This window comes from Nanorana parkeri, unplaced genomic scaffold, assembly GCF_000935625.1.
Source record: "Nanorana parkeri isolate BGI_ZX_2015 unplaced genomic scaffold, ASM93562v1 scaffold768, whole genome shotgun sequence".
Classification (NCBI taxonomy): Eukaryota; Metazoa; Chordata; class Amphibia; order Anura; family Dicroglossidae; genus Nanorana; species Nanorana parkeri.
The window spans coordinates 133906-151628 of record NW_017307036.1 but is presented as its reverse complement, the minus strand read 5'-3'; the positions used below and the strand labels follow the sequence as shown (position 1 = coordinate 151628).

At 42.0% G+C, this 17723-nt stretch overlaps 2 protein-coding genes across 2 annotated transcripts in view; one reads left to right on the top strand and one right to left on the bottom strand.

Annotated features, from left to right (window-relative positions):
* The window catches only part of UBAC2 (UBA domain containing 2), a 124992-nt gene that overhangs the window by 32587 nt on the left and 74682 nt on the right, over positions 1 to 17723 (top strand). Inside the window, exon 5 of the mRNA XM_018564642.1 lies at positions 2344 to 2450. Coding sequence (XP_018420144.1) covers positions 2344 to 2450 — 107 coding nt within the window. The remainder of the gene's footprint in view (positions 1 to 2343; positions 2451 to 17723) is intronic.
* On the bottom strand, positions 5701 to 6687 carry GPR18 (G protein-coupled receptor 18). Its single transcript, XM_018564640.1, has one exon. It carries the CDS (start codon positions 6685 to 6687, stop codon positions 5701 to 5703), a length of 987 nt encoding a protein of 328 aa, XP_018420142.1.

Genomic DNA, 17723 nt, shown 5'->3' with positions numbered 1-17723 from the left:
CCCTGCGATGTCTCAAAAGGGGAGAAAGTGTGGAGAAAACAAGGAAGGGCGCCTAAGTGCAGTAAAAAATGCTTATTTTTCCAAGACACATAAAAAATTGCACTTACGAGATTGTTGATTTAAAATCGCATACATAAAAAGACTCACTATATTGTCTAATGGGTGCATTAACTTTTATCATAACCCTGTGTGCTCCCGTGCACGCAAAGCCGACCCTGCCGACATATAAATTATTATCGATATTGCTACATGGTCAAAAACCTCATCGGTTGTATCTGGGAAAAGGGAGAATGCATATCATGCACTCGGCAGATACTTATTTTTATTTCTATTTAGACTTGTACATTTCAGTTGGAGGACGGCTCTATATGCAACCGCCCATCCCATTGATTATAATAGTTCTATATATAGTACCACTAAAACTATAGAATTGTCAAATTAATGATTAATGTAATCCCCAGGATTCTCACTTCATTTAGTCATTTTTCTAATGGCCCATATTTCACCTAATGTTCCATATTCCGCATGGAAATTATTGCATCACCAACCTGACCACCTGACCAACCGTTCAGTGTCGGCAACCCCCCTCTGCCAATCCCTCCACTGGCTTCCACTCGCCCAGAGGATAAAATTCAAAATATTAACAGTCACTTATAAAGCCATCAATAACTCTGTCCCCGGATATATCTCAAACCTTTTCTCAAAATATCACCCTAACCGTCCACTCCGCTCATCCCAAGACCTACTTTCCAGCTCCCTTGTCAACTCCTCCCATACTCGCCCCCAGGACTTCTCCAGAGTCTCTCCCATCCTCTGGAACTCTTTACCCCAACCTGTCCGTCTATCTCCCACCTTGACTGCCTTTAGGCGTTCCCTAAAGACTCATCTCTTCAGGGAAGCCTATCCCACCTCAACCTAACCACTGAACCATCACTTTCTCAAACAATTCATCCCCACACAGCTACCTCCTCGTGTATCACTTCTCCCTCCCTTTTAGATTGTAAGCCCTCTCAGACAGGGCCCTCCTTACCATCTTGTCTTGAAGTGTATTGTGATTGTAATGTCCTCCTTATATTGTAAAGCGCTGCGCAAACTGTTGGCGCTATATAAATCCTATGTAATAATAATACTTGAATGCTTTTTTAAGATGCAACTCCTGAGAAAAACTATGGGGTGAGCGAATTGGTCATCCCCATAGTTAGGGCCGATGTGTGACATTGATACTGTTACACGTCAACTCTATTGATCAGGAGCAAAAAGGAAAGGAGAAAAGTGGGGTTATTTAGAGCACCCAATGACAAGTCCAAATGCTCCGAAAAGAAGTTTTTGAGATATAAAAATATATTATTTTTGCGTACCACCCATTAATTTTGTTCCAGTTAGAGGTTTTTACCATTACCAAATGGATTGTATTCTCTCATAATTTATGTATGTCCAGTTATTGTATTATATGTCAGAACAATCATGTTATTATTATTATCATTATATCCTCTATCATGTCTAATATGACCTCTATTTTGGAACATAGTTGGTGTTAGGAGGTTTTCCCTCTCTTTGTTTTTTATATACTATTAACTTGATGTTTTTAACCTTTTGTATGAATTATAATAAATAATATATTTTGATATATCAAAAACGTCTTTTTGGAGCTTATTGGACTTGTCTCCTTTTTCCCATTGATATCTAACCAGGGGTTGGCACCTAACCATTCAGGATCTGCGCTCCACAATAAATTTGTTCATCTATTGATCAGGACTGAGCGATAACATACCGCCGCTCGCTCACTTGCCAATCTTCTCCCTGCAGAGAGCGGTGACTGTCAATCACTACTCCCCACAGGGATTCCCCCCTCCCCTCTCCAATCCTCCAGCGCTCACTGAAGTTTGGAGAGGGGAGGAGGTGGGCATATCTGGCTCTGCCTCTAGAGCCAGCTGGGTGAATCTCGACAGTATTGTCTCGATCCAACCCAGTTGCGCTGCTCTCAGCATATAGCGGGCAGTAGCCCACTATATACTGAGTTGGGTCACGGGAGGACGTTAGTATATGTCCTCCCGTGACCCTAAAGAGAACCATGGGATAAAAACCCCATAGTTCTCTCTTTTAAGGATGTTTTTTGTTGTTGCCCATGTCCCCATTGAAAATATTTACCATGACTTTCTGTCCCACTGACCCCGTCTCCCGAGCAGAAAGTGAGGGAAAATAGAAATACAGTGAGCAATAAAAACCTGATGTAGGCCCTTCCCCACACTGAATCAAAACAAACAGTTTGTTAATGTTGGATTGTGTGTAAGTCATTTTACTGATCTGCTGTTCTTTTAAATGTGTTTTTAACTTTTGTTGCAGTCATATTTATTATGGTCGTGGATACTCTCCGCAGTTTTAGATCTTCTCCTTGTTGAAGCTGTACAAGTTGTGACTGGTCTAAGCCTCAGCACTTTACCATCAGGATTGTAAGTAATTATTTCTTTAAACACCAGTTTTAAAAAAAAGAAGTGAACAATTTTGTGAGAACCATGTAGTATGAAACTGATAGGAGGGTCTGTTTACCACAGTGCATTGCATATATGTGGTTTTTTTTTCACTCTGTAAGAACTCGACCTCAAGCAGTAACTCCTACATGTTACTTTTGTCTGTTTTCAGTTTTATCTAGCTGTGAAGTAAAATAAAAGTTCTGAACAAGTTTTGGCCGCATGAGGCAAGCATCAAGCCCTACATAAATAGTTTGTTTTCCTCTCCAGTGCCAGGTGAACAGTAAAATCTGGCCTGTTTTTAGAGGTGAGCCAACCGGAATGTCAGAAGGGGGACCGGACAGCTTTCAACACTGTGAAATTAGCTTGGTTTGACTGCTCCAATTTTAGGCCGTCCTTGCTACTGAAAGGCTGTGCACTCAGTTTGGTGCCTGCATTGTATTGCCACAGCCTGTTCAGCATCCTAACGGTTATGGCAGCTATACATTAAAGGATAATAAGAAAATTTGACTAAACTTAGGGCATTGATAGACAAGTGCCTTGTCTGGCCCATTCTGGTGAACAGAGTTTTCATCCTCTGGTGTCAATGCTTCTCTAACATGGGTGGGCAATGTACTGTGGGTGGAGAACCGCAGCAGTGCCAAAGGATGTTAAAATAGATCGAAGTCTCATTACTAAAATCTCATATAATCACTGTTTTAGCATGTTAATAGAATTTCAAAGGTTATTTTAAATTTGCAGCTTTTATTACTATAAAGGCTAGTGATCCTACCATTAAAGCAAAACTATGAGGTGAGTGATTTCCACTCATCCTCATAGTTAGAGCCGACCTGTGACAAGAAGCTGTCACAGGTCGGCTCTATTGATTGGGAAGTGAGCAGAAACATGCAGCTGATCCGCTCACTTCCAGATCGTCTCCCTGCAGTGAGTTGTGACTGATAGTCACCGCTCCCCGCAGGGATTCCCCTTTCCGATCCACCAGCGCTCTTGATAAGCAGAGCCAGCTGTCACTCACGCAGCTGGGTGGATCTTGACAGTATTGTCGGGATCCAACCCGGCTGCTGGGCTCACAGTATATCGCGTGCAATAACCCACTATATACTGAGCTTTGGGTCATGGAGGAGGTTAGTATATGTCCTCCCATGACCCTAAAGAGAACTATGGGGAAAAACACTTACCCCATAGTTCCCTTTTCAGTCCTAGTTTGGCCCCATTCTTGTTATTTGGTGAAAATAGTCTGTCCCTGTCCTACAGCTGCTCTCCTGCATTTTCATACTGTTACATGCACTTTCAGTGTAGACTATAAGCAGCCATGCGAGCCCTTGTTGTGGAGGTATGTTCTGCTGTTATTAGCACTCTGAACAATGACCTGCACCTGAGACATGTTGACAGGAAGTGGCTGGGAAAGGCCACAGGAGATCAGCAGATAAGGTGCAAAACAAAATCAAAAAAGGATGAATCCGAGGTTAAAAAAAGAAAGACATGACAACATTTTCTAAAAGAGAAATATATGCCAAGTGTTTGAAACACAGAGGTTTAGCAAACTAAATGTCATCCACTCTTTGAAAATGTTCTTGTAACATAAAAGTTATGAGAGATTACCCCTGTGCATTTAATTAAATTTGTCACTAAATTTTGGGGTTTAATAAGGAGTTGCGCTAATATTGCGCAACATAAAAATTTTCAACTACCACCATTTTATTCTATAGGGTCTTGGCATTCAGAAAATATATAATGTTGGGGGGTTTTACGTCATTTTCAGGCCTAAAATGTGGAATATAACATGGGTGCAAAAATTTAAAAAATGGCCTCAGTCATGAAGGGGTTAATAAACAATAACATTTGCTAGCATGGAGCGTGGTGCTTCATTTGCCTTTCTTTGCCAGAGTGAAAGTGGCACCCAGTGATTCTGCACTGGGGTCGGTGATGAGCCTCTCACTTTGAGCAGTATACATATTTTCTTCTCATCCAATTGCCATTTAAATCTGTTTTACCACTATGCTAGTCACATACAAACCAGGCAGGTTTAAGGCGATGTTAGCGATATGAAAATGACCCAGTTATATTTAGTCTATCTACATATTTAGCTGTTGTTTCTGGAATTTAACCAAAAGTGCTTTTTTCCTCCACTCAATAGTACACTGGATTAGGCCTTTATAATTGAGATCAATCTGTGCATCACATCAAAAGCAACATAATGGTTTTATGCTGTTCATGTAAAGGCATCTACAAGGCGACAATACCATTTTGTCTTACAAAATGCATTTCTTGCAACACCACTTCATCCTTGCTTTGATTGACATATGACCTTGCATTGAAATTGTGAAATTCATGTCTCAATCTTAAGCTTTCAGACACAGTGGTATTGCTAGTGTTTGTGGTCACAGGTGTTACAGACCAACTTTGTGGCCTGTTCATTTACTGTTGCTTTCTATCATGCCTGCATTAGTGGCTAGTAGAACGAGTGTGTACACTCCCTTAAAGGAAAACTATGGGGTAAGTGTTCTCCTAAGGGTCGCGGGAGGACACAAACTAGCTACGGCTCGCAGTATACCGAGACCGCCGCAGCTGGGACGGATCCCGACATTACTGTCGCTCCACTCAGCTGCGTTATTGACAGCTGGCTCTGCCTATCTAGATGCAGAGCCAGCTGTACCCGCCCCCTTCCTTGTCCGTTCCGCCAGTCAGCGCTGGAGGATCGGTCAGGGGAGGGGGGGGGGAATCCGTGAAGGGAGCCACGAGTGACAGTCACGGCTCTCTGCAAGGACATGATCGAGAAGTGAGCAAGCGACGGTATGTGTTCGTTCACTTCCCGATCTATTGAGCCGATGTGTGACAGTCTCATTGTCACAGGTTAGCTAGAACTATGAGGCTGTGTTTTTCACTCGCCTCATCGTTCTCCTTTAAATTGGAAGTTTCTTGAAGTTCCATCTAAAATTTTAGGCAATTATGAAAAAAAGACATATGCACATACTAGATAAAATCCTTTAATAAAGCAATAAGCAATTTGCAAATTGCAGTATTCCTCGCCATTAAATTACAGACCATGTTTTATTAGTTTTACTCAGCAGACCTACTGAACTTTGATGGTTTGTTAAGGGTCGCTGAACACCGATATGCATTGAATAAAGATCTCTATGTGAGTGCTGTTTAAACTTGATAAATCGAAAGTTATAATCCACATAGTGCTTTTAATAAAAAGGTACCTATTCATTTACAAAATGTATATTAATCACATCATTTCACTGTTAACGTTGCTCAAGGAGCGAATGCTTCCTGTTCTCATGCTTTTTCTACGTACACTGCGCAGATAGTTGCGATACCAGATAACACTGATAACTCGTGCCTGAAACTGCTTTGAGACAATGTAATACAAGATTAAGTCCAAACATGTGCTCAGGTTCATCAGGAAGGTAGACACCTGTCCCCATAAAATGTAGTGCTTAAGTCCTTCCTGGGTCATAAGCAACACAAAACACACATGAAATGGTACAAAACAGACCAGAACTTGCACGACTAGAGTCACAATGATCTGTATGGACTTCCTTTTTACTTTGGGCTTTAGCCGAGAAGTTCTTCCACTCACTAGACTGTAGATGATGATGCTGTAGCAGCCTATCATGATGAGCAGAGGGATCAGGAAAAAGAAAATTAAGCGAGCAAAGTTCAGCATGCTGTTTCGTTTAAAGTGGATGAGATCAAACATTTTAAAGCAAGTGGTAAAATTAAACTCTTTGTCGGGGTCCTCGTACACGAAAAGCAAAGGGGTCGTAGTCACTATGGTCATTATCCAAATTCCAAAACATGCTGCCATTGCTTTGGCGATGTTCTTCAGTTCTTTGATGTGCTTGGGCTGCACGATGGCCATATACCGATCTGCACTGATGAAAGCAAGCAGCCATAATGTCACGCTTGGGTAAAATACAGTAAGTGCTCCCATAATCCGACAGAATATGTCTCCAAAGGGCCATGATTGGTTGGCATAGTACATTATGCGGAAAGGAACAAAAAGTAAAAACATTAAATCTAGCAGTGCCACGTTCATCATGTACACAGTAATAGTTGTTCTCTTTTTGGTGGTGCAACTAAAGACCCATAGTGCTGTGACATTAACAAACAGTCCAGTTGGGAGGACAATGCTGTAAAATACCAGTGCAGGGATTCCATATTCTCGAAACAGCCAGACATCTGGAGTATGAGTTTGATTTACAGTATCCATGATTGTCTGTCAAGCAAATCCCAGGCGCTCTACAACACAAGAGTACAAAATAAATACTATGTAAAATAACAGCTGTGATTTGTTATAATAAGTTAGTGGATTCCACTGCAGTTATAATGACTTGATGTACTAACGGCTGATGATATTTTTTATTACAGTGTGTTAGTTGCATTTTTTATTACAAAAAGTTTCCTTTCCATTAAAGGTATTATTGCACAGAACAGCTGAATTTAGGAACACATCATTTTGTCTGTTTGTGAGGTATTTTGACTCACAGTCTATCACTTGGGTTATTGCTCATTTAAATGGGCACTGTGCCCAGACTATAGACATGGAAGTGTTTCCCTAGCCTTAAGAGCACCACACATGTTACAGTCTTTCTACAAATCTCCTTTAAATCTACCAAAATATGTACAGCAATATGAGGAGCTACCTATTTTATTTGTATCCAATCAAGCAGTCCCTTGCACTACATACTTAGATGTAAAGGAGTTTGTACAGTCAGTTTCCAATGTGTACAGGGGTTTAAAAGCAGTAAAAGAGCTTTAAAACATGTCATCACTGACCCCTCTAGCTGCTTGTAGTTTGAAGTAATTTGAAAAAAGTTTTTTTCTACTAACCTTTGCAGTGGGGCTACCCTCGTACTGCAAGGGTTAGCTGCTCGTTTGTTTCTAGGTGCTAAAACAAGGTATACTCACCGGATCATTCCAGCCAGCATGTTCTTAGACCGGTCCCTAGAGCCTCTCTCCCCCTCCTCTGCAGCGGTCTAAGAATCCTTGTGTTATCATGCTGTATACAAGTGTATACACGTGAGGATGCTGAGGAACATTCCATCTGTGCAGAAGAGGAGGAGACCTGAGAAGCAGGGAGCCGGCTCAGCAGTTCGGGTGAGTATCTTAAGCATCTAGACACAAAAGAGCAGTTAACCTTTGCAGTGCGGGGGTAGCCCCACTGCAAAGGTTAATACAACTTTTCCCTGGATTTATTCTTTAATTCATAAAGATCCTCAAAGAATACAGCAAATACTCTAAAGCACATGTATCAAACTCAAGGCCCAGGGGCCGAATTCAGCCCACCAGGCCATTTCCTAGACTTCTACTTTCAGACCTAGGTATTAAGTTATTACTAAAACCAAGGATAATCGAATGCAGAGGCAATTATGATAAAGATTAGATACATTTATATAGCCTTACAGATACCTTTGAGAGCAACCATAATGTTGATGCGACCCACAATTAAATTGAGTTTGACACCCCTGCTCTAAAGTATGGTTTCCCTTAATTTCCAACAGTCTAGAATCACTTGCTTTGTGCTTACTTTAGAAGGCCGGCAGACTGCCAGTATCTGAGACTAAGATTTCAGTGCTTCTCTTGTCAACTGTAAAGATAAACATCTCCCCAATGGCCATAGATACAAAAAGAGATTGAGGGCACAAATCTCACCACCTCTTCTGTTCAAATTCTGCTACAATAATTTTGTAGAAATGTTTTGCTAATTGTATTAGTGCCACTTCATGCCCCTTCAAGAATCTGCTAATCTGGACTGAAAAAGGGACAGTTGGCTGGAAACCTGAGTGGGTGGGGGTATGATGTCACCTGCTCACTGGACATTTATGTCCCTTTGCAAATCTTCAGGCTCATGACATGTTTAGCTGCGTGGGGAGTCTGTTATTTTAGATTTTGGTTTTGCAGTTAGGTTAAGACCTTTTCTGGGTTCTTATTTTAGCTTGCTTTTCCTTTTACTCGGTGTTGCTTATTCAAAGCTCTAAACTCTGTTTCATTATTTGTCACTTGTTTAAAATATATCACAGTACAACACAGTAAGTAGCAAGTTAAAGCCTACAGTGCTGCATGTAGGAAGACTTGCTGTGTAAACTGATAGCCATATTCACAACATTTGCTGTTTTGTTGAACATATCTATGTGACCTTACTTCTTTTTCCAATTTTTGAGGAAGTTATCTGTGCAATAACAGGTAATCACCATCAGATACCACAACATCCTGCACTTTTAATAGCCTGTAAATGATGTGAATGATCCTAACTTTGGATTTTTGTCTCTTATGTGACTGCTGCCCTTTTCTCAATTAACTTTACTTGTTTAATTACTGATTGACTACAAGTTTTTACTGCTTAGTTTGAATTTATCTGTTTATGATTTTGACTGTGCTAAATAATGTTTTATTTTTTTTCTAAAATAATTTACAGCTAATTTCTATATTTTGTATGAACCATACTCGTTTTTTTTTTTTTTTGCTGCCTGCTTGTTCTTTGACTGTGACTATGCAATATTGTGGCCAGACATAGCCAAGGACTAGCATTTCTAGGAGGAGTTTATTATAGGTGGCTTTCCTGTGTTATACATGCTCTTATTTTGGGCAACACCGTGCACAACAATACAGGATGTGTACATTAATATACATGTGCTGCAGTACACAGAAGTGCAGCTGCGTTGGTTTGCATTATATTGTATGTCAGGGTGGCAGAAAGAATGGCAATTACTGCAAGACAAATATATAGCACGATCATTTGTGTTGTGTCAATGTGCTTTTTGGCCGATCCTCCCCACTGCCGGATTGACAGCTGTCTCTGTCTAACAAAGTCCAAATCCCATTCGCACTGCCACGGTCTCAAAACCACTTTGTGTCACTGTCGCTCTGATGAAGGATCCCTGTGCAGACCCGAAACGTTAGCACCGTATGACAGTATGTGACATTGGGTATTGAATAAACATATCAATACTTTAAAAACCCTTCAAGTGTGTGCCGGTGATATACTTTTTTTTACTATTAGCTGTCTCTGCCTGTCTAGAGCCAGAGCCAGCTGTGCTCGCCCCCTCCCCTCTCTGTCCCTCCAATGAGCGCTAGAGGAACAGAAAGGGTAGGGGGGTATCCCTGCAGGGAGCTACAAGAGTCACATACCAGCTTCATAGATCGAGTGCTCAGTGATCACGAACTGCTGATCGCTCAGCTCTCAATCTATGGAGCCGGCATGTGACACTTGCAGTGTCAAACGCCAGCTCTAAGTTTTAGGAAGAGTACATTTTACTCTCCCAATACTTCTCTTTTAAACTGCAGGTTTTAGTGTGCGTTACACATAGGTCTGAATCCAGCCTTAAAGAAACCTGTAAGGATAGAAATTTAGAAACTTCCATTAATAGGGACCAGCAATCACTAGAAGTTCGACTTGATGTTGGCATGTCAGCTAGCTGACTCTGTCTCCCAATTTCTTTATGTGAGGTTAGGCAGTTGATAGAAATGGTCTATGACACTTCAGCTTAAAAAAGAAGTTTCACCTTGTATTTTTTTCACAGCTCAGTCGCCTAACTCCCAGAGTGTATGTTGCTTTTTATCCCATGCTTCTGTGTGAAGAAGAAACTGAGATACAGACTTTGATAGTTCGTTCGCCTTCATTCCTGACCGGACTCTGCAAAGGAGATGGACTCTTAATTAACAGCTCACTATCTCTTTATTTTCCCAGTACAAAACATGGCTCCCCTTCTAGTTCTAAAGCCTGTGCTGATACTTGTGGGAGTGTGTATGGAAGGTGGAGAGACAGTGAGCTAAAAAGTGTCAATCAAGATGACACCTTTGCAGATAATGGTCGGGAATGAAGAAGAGTCAGCTGGCAAAGTCTGTATCTCAGTTTCTACTCTACACAGAAGCATGGAATAAAAAGCAACATACACTGTGTGAGTTAGGTGACAGAGATGGAAAAGGTGAGACTTCAGGCTTGGGTAGCGTAAGTAAAGCCTAATAAGGGGAAGATATAAATCCTTATTTAGGCTGTACAGTTATAATAATTAACCACATTAACTTCCACACCTGTATACTCCTCAGTGTCTTGAGTTGTTTCATATTATCTGAGAGGTTCCCTGGCAGGCTTACTGTATGTTTTAAAACAATGAACAGCTGCAAATATGTATTTAATGCAGTACTGAACATATTTTGCAGCAAATTTATAAATATGAGTCCCATCACATTGTCATGCTATCTCAACAATGCATTTATTGAAAAGTGTCCCTTAGCATCCGTAAAAAGGGTTAGTCCATCAACAACTGATAGTTGAGCTTTCCAAGATCTACCAACAACAAAACTATCTAAGATTGTGTTATCTCTTTGACACTCTATGGGTAAGATATCTATGATTGAGTTTCAACACTTATCCTGTGGCCATTATGATGGGTTTCTGTTTGTCCAGTTCAATTATGTTCTTGTATATAAAGGGAATGCAAGAGACAATGATGTGATATGCAAAATTCAGTGAGTAAATCCCAAGATAGAGATCAAAATAATTTGAGGCATATAACGTGGTTGGAGTACTCAAGACATAAGAATCGGGGGGATATTTCAGCCTGCCAGGCTGCACTGATACTTGTGTGTCCTTGCCTACAGCAAGGTGTACCCAGTGTGAATTTTGGCCGGTCCCTGGCGAACTTGCCAAAATTGGCACAAGAGGTGCTGCTGTCTGGACCATTCCACCTGGCATCCCTCGATCAGCTGATCGAAGGAGATGCTCGGACATTTCTTGGCCAAACGGAGCATGCAGTCAATGTAGACAGCAGGGGATTCGTTCATCCACGGTCATAAGCATTAATGGTGGAATCTGTTATTTTCTTCATTCAGTCCACAGGTTTAATGACGAAAATATGAACATGTATACCCAGCTTAAGTTCCTTGACTACTTATAGTTTGATCATTAATTGATGTTACAGTTTAAGCAGGAGCCTTGGTTGTTAAAGTGACATTAACTCTCAGATTTTTTAACATAAAACAATACTGTAATGTGTACCTTACTGTAATCCATGGTAGTTTCCCTTCTCTTTGCTGCTCTTCCTTTTAAATCCTCATGTCTTCTCATGCTTGGGGAGAACTTCCCTTTTGCAGCTGAGTGCCTCTTCCTGTAGTGCTGGCTCAGGTTTCAAACCTACACACAGACACCATGTATCCATTCCTGAGACAAGGCAGTCTGCTGCAAAACAGAAGTCCTGCCCAGCATGAGAACAGATACAGATTTAAAAGGAAGAGCAGCAAAGAGAAGGGAAACAACCATGGATTACAGTAAGGCACACATTACAGTATTGTTTTATGTTAAAAAAAATCTGAGGGTTTAATGTCACTTTAAGGTATCACACCATCATGATTGTAATTAAATTATGCAATTCAATCTGCAATTTAAAAAAAAGAAATCCCTTATTAAATCAGAAACCCAATATTTAGTACTTGCTGTTTTGCATATATGATGCTAAGCTATGTTCTTTGAACAGAGAAACTAATGCTTGGCACTTACCAGTCAGTGCACGGTGGACATTTTCAACTCTTCCCTATGTGCGCTCATCAAACTGCTTTTTTAAACCTCCTCCTCTTGATAGAGCACAACACTGGCTGTCAGGAAGTGAAAATGAAGTGTGAACAGACATCAGTACTTTATGAGTTACTGAGCTGTAGCTGTGTCCTCCCTCTAGACCTCACAGGAATCAGTCACAGTAAATGCCCATATTTGTAAGATGCAGAAAACAGTGAGGAAGCTTCATGCATCTTGGAATTAATTATGTTAGTCATCACACTGAGCAACTTTCATCTTCACCCAAAAGAACCTACAATGTTTACTGCTACATACCTATACATACATATTTTTCCTTTAGTACTTTTTCAGTTACCCTAAATATAGCATTTACTAAAAACCATCAAACCTCAGTGCATCCATACCTACTATGTAGGTAAGCTGCCATTCTGTAGGAATTGGAGGATGTATAGATAACTATTGGAATGTATCACAGGATCTGTAATCAACTGCTGGTCAGTTCCAAGTGGCTTTCTATCCAGGAAACATCTGATAAAACAGATTTATAAAATGGAACATGCTTTTTTTTTTGTTTTAATCATTTGGCGCTAGTGGTTGCATTACTACTATAGTTTCTTGTTCTCTAGTTTCTCTGTTCTGCATATATTGGCTAGTAATATAAGGGCTAGGCATATATGGGCTAGTTTCTCTGTTTTGCATCTAAGGGCTAGTTTAAAAAGTCTTTGAATTGCAAATGCAGCTTGCTCTTGACATGGGTTTTAGATGCTTCTAAAGTCATTAACAATTTGATAGATTAATTTTAACCTGCAAGTCTGACTTGCATTTGGCCTGCTTTAACCAGTTGACATCTGCGGTGTTAAACCCCCTTCCCATCCAGGCAATTTGAAAACGAGCACATATAGACGATCAACGGGCTATGGAGCCGCCGATCGTCTATATGTGAAACACCCGGTAATGGGTGTTTGCATTGGTCGGGTCTTCTCTGCCCGTGCGTGCCCGCTAGGGGGCGCGCGAGCAGTTAAAAAATGCCGTCTGGAGACGGCAACCCACCAATGCTGTAGTGCCGTCCATCAGTTTTTTTACAATGGGCGGACGGCAAGTGGTTAAAGGAGAACTGAGGCGAGTGATTTCCACTCATCCTCATAGTTAGAGCCGACCTGTGACAAAGAAGCTGTCACATGTCAGCTCTATTGATCGGGAAGTGAGTGAACACATTCCGTCGCTCGCTCACTTCCGATCATCTCCCTGCAGAGAGCGGTGGCTTCTCAGTCACAATTCCCCCCTCACCTCTCCAATCCTCCAGCACTGAGTGGAGGAACGGACAGGAGAGGCTGGCTCTGCCTCTAGGTAGGCAGAACCAGCTGTCACTCATGCAGCTGGGTGGATTTCGACAATATTGTCGGGATCCGTCCCGGCTGTGGCGCTCTCAGTATATCTCGGGCAATAACCCGCTATATACTGAGCTTTGGTGGAGGAGGTTAGTATATCTCCTCCCATGACCCTAAAGAGAACAATGGGGAAAAACACTTACCCCATAGTTATCTTTTAAGCTGCTTTTCTATTCGCACAGACTTGTATGAAGGAAGAAATAGTTCTGACACAAACAAAAGTCTATCGACACAGGCCCCTAACAATGTTGTCTAACCCAATGTTGTCTAACCCAGACATTGTAAGAACATCAGTGGTCTTGTTGAAGTGAAACTTTGTTGGGGAATTATGGTGTTATAAAATCCCCTTGTGTGCATAATGTACATGCAAATCTAAATGAGGAACTAGTCTTTAAAAATAAAGTCTTACAAAATAAAGCAGATCTATGAAAAACGTTAGCAACATCCTTGTTTGTACCGTCTCACAAAATCGAGCTTTCTCTAGCTTATGGACACATCACATCAGCACGATTCAGTTCACATATGAAGCCGCACTCCTGACAGTACTAGACCTTCAAATAATAGGTGGATGCTTAATGTTATAGTGTCAGAAAATCAGATTTAAGGGATGCAAAGTCACCAGCACTCCAGACATGTAATTGTGTCTGACAGATTTATTGAAAAAGCAGCATCATAGACACATATACTGATGTTTTGGGGCCTCATAAATACCCCAACCAGGACACAAAAAAAGAGTATATGTCTGTGATGCTGTTCTTCTCAAAAAATGTGTGAGATGTCTGGGGTGCTGGTGATATAGTTTTGGCGCAGTGCCATCCGACACTAATATCAGCATCCCCACATAACTTTGGCAGACATGCTTGGCCTATGAGTAGGAATTTTTTGGGCATGTTTATTTCCCATATTTGTGTACTGCCAGCATACTTCAGAGAACTTCCCTTTGTCTCTGCCCTGACAATGTCCCACTCCATCATTCCTACTGAAAGGCACCAGTATCCTACGAGGCCAGTGTTGGCACTGCCAGCAATAACCCAGGGCAATCGCCCATCTGCTTCTGTCATTGGTTGCTAGGACTGCTGGTGTCCTAGCAACCAATAACATCAAGCGGGGCTGGCTGCTACAACTTTAAGTGATCTGGGTGGTTATACAGCTACCCAGATCCATTTTACTAGCCTGCTGTTGTGTCCCCCTTGGCCAGCTCCTCAACTACAAGTGATCTGGGCAGCTGTACAGCCACACAGATCATTTGTACAAGGCTGTAATTGTGAGGCTTCCCTTCCCCCATTTATCCTTCCACCATGGTCTTCAGTACCTGCTCCTCTGGGGAGCCTGGGACCATAACAAACAGTGTAAAGATGAAGAGAGGGAACAGAGCTGGAAATGTCTGTTCCACGATTTGCTTTGTGGTAAGTGAAATATGAGGTGCTGTGCTCTAAGCGCTTCCTGTTTCAGCTGTCAGAAGCTGACTGAAGTGCCGAGTAAACAAATTATCAAGCACAATCCTTGGCGCTTGAAGGTTTCTATTGCGGGACATAAAGAGAACTTGTCACCTTCAAATACATGGGGGGTTTGTTATCCCCTTTGTGATGGTTAATATATTTACTTTTTAATTTTTATTTTACTTTAATTTTGCCACCTCTCGTCTGCTGGCCGTAGGTAAACGGCCGGACGGGAGCCTTATAGGAGCAGGAGGGCTTCTTAGGAGGTCCTCCCCTCACCCCACTTGTGCGCGGCGCTCAGCGCGCACACGAGTGGGGTAACTGTCAACAAGGCAAACAGCCAGCGGTGGCTATTTACATTAAAGCGGTCGGGCATCTCTAGATTGCTTGTAGTAGCTGCCATTTTAACCCCTCCCCCTCGTGCCGCCGCCACCTCTGTCACTGCCGGTCCCGGGATCCGCTGTGCCTGGTGCGGCCGTGACCGGCACGGCTGCTCTGTGACAGGAGATCAAAGGGAGATCGGTACACAATCTCCCTCTGACCTCCTCTCCGTCCCCGAATGCAGGAGGAGATGTATATTACATCACTTCCGCTTGCTCTCCACCTTCAGAAGGTGGAGAGAAGCTGATGAAGCAGGTCTGCTTCATCAGCTTCTCTGGGGGCCCTGTGTGATAGCAGTACAGTTAAGTGTACAAAAAAAAAAAAGTAATGTAGCGATAACTCCCCGCAGGGAGGCGCTGATTGCCCGGTCCACATCTAGTCGGTCTAGGGGTTGATTTCCAGCTGTGCCCATTAGCACTAACCGCCCACTTCAGGTGCCCATGAATTGATGTCCACTTCAGTAGTATGATGCTAGTTGAACATTTTATTGAACATCTTCTTAGGGAGAGAGGGTATAGGGGTTCTAGGTGTCTAGGGGGGTAACCATCATTAGCTCCAGACTCACCGGATCTTGTGAAAGTAGCCATGCAGCTCCACAATCCAGGAAAGAAACATCGACTGTGCTCTGAAGTCCACATAGATCCAGGGCACTTCAAGAGCCTGCACTGGTCCTGGTTCTTTTCCTCTTTCCATCTATCAAGCCTCCTCCATGTTGGAGGCCTCAGGGGAACCTCTTCCCTCACTTCAGCACATGCCCACCCCCAGGCCTCAGCCTAGCCTGGGGGGCATGGGCTGAACAGGACCCAGCCCTAATCCATGGCTGGTCCTGGCGAGAGAGAGAGCACATGGCAGCTCCCACCCATATATGTACACTATCCCAGCAGGCAGCACTGACTGTAAGAAGCCCAGTGATTGGCTGCTGTACTGTACACATATTACAGTGTCTACCATTGGCTGTCCGACAATATGACAGAGTCTCACTCTGCCCAGGGGGGCACAGACAAGGTTAGACAACTGGGATTAACCATGTAAGTGCTACTACAAATCCAGCCAGGCTGTAAACAGCCCTGGCTATCACTAAATGCATATTAGTCACATCACAAAAGGTGATGGGCGCTACAGTAACAACAATTAAAGAAGCATAACCACCCCCTCCCCCCCAAAAAAAACCCCCCCACTACATTAAGGCTTGACATGTTTGGTGTCTATTTACCTGACGCGACCCTGTCTTTTATGTTTTATCAAAAAATTGGGATGATAATAAAGGTTTCATTAAATTTCATAAGGAAACAGGTTTTGGGGAAACAAAATTTAAGGTGCTTTTTTTTGTTATAGTAAAAAAATAAATAGTGGTGATTAAATATCACCAAATGAAAAGCTCTGTCTGCCCCCATAAAATGGAATAAAATTAATTTCAGTACAAACTTGACTGAATAAACGTCAAAGTACTGCAGTGCTGAATATTGAAAAATGGCCTGGCCAGGAAGGGGGTTTAACACCCTGGTCTTCAAGTGGTTAAAATAAACATAAAAATAAAGTATTACTAAAACTGCCGCCGATGCCATTGATTCTAATAAACACGTGTGCGTAAGGCATGTGCGTCTATGTAAACGGGCAGGGGACTTCTAACAACAACAAAAAATACTGTGCGATGTTCCACACTATGGTTGGGAACAAACAGCTGTGCCTTGCAGTGCAGCTGCTGGTGTGAATGCATCCTAATGATGGACCGTGGTATGGACACGAACTGTGACACGGCGATTCGGACGTAAGCTCGATGAACATGTATTTACTGGACCTCCTTCAATTTTCATTCACTACCCCTGATATAGAGGATTCAAGGTGACAGAGACATGAGAGGCATGGTCATTGTCAGGCTGTTAATTATTTCTTATGATCTCACCAAAAACTAGCCACCACCCATCTTTTCCTCCATGTAAGCAGCAGTGTACACACTTGCCACTTGGAGGAACTATACCCTATACCCTTATCTTTAAAATGACAACAAACACCCCTTTTATAATTGTTTAGTAATTGCAATTTACAAACATATACCAAAAGACAATTGCAGGCTTTGTATTCTTTGCATACCTTATTTATCTTCTTTTTTTCCGCTCATTCTTCTGACAGTGGCCATTTCTACTAAGGACAGATTCATTTACCTTCCCTTACTTCATGGAACTCTGGCACATGTGACCATGCACATCATATCATGGGGAAAAATATTTTCTTTTTTTTCCTAGGAGTTGCTGACTCAAATTATTGCCTCACTTACATGATGTGCAGTAGTTTAGATTATGGTGTGCTGGTGACATCTTTAACAAGTTCCCTTTCTACAAAGGTCGTCATTACCTTGAGTTTTTTGTGGCCCTCTTTTAAAAAAAAAAAAAAGGACAAACGAGAAAAAGGGGTCTTTAATAGTATCAGAAACATTAATAGGATCATGGTGGGATTCTTTCTAATAAGTGCTGCATACTAAACTCCCCAATAACACAGCAAATTATTTGCACTGTGATGTTACACTTCT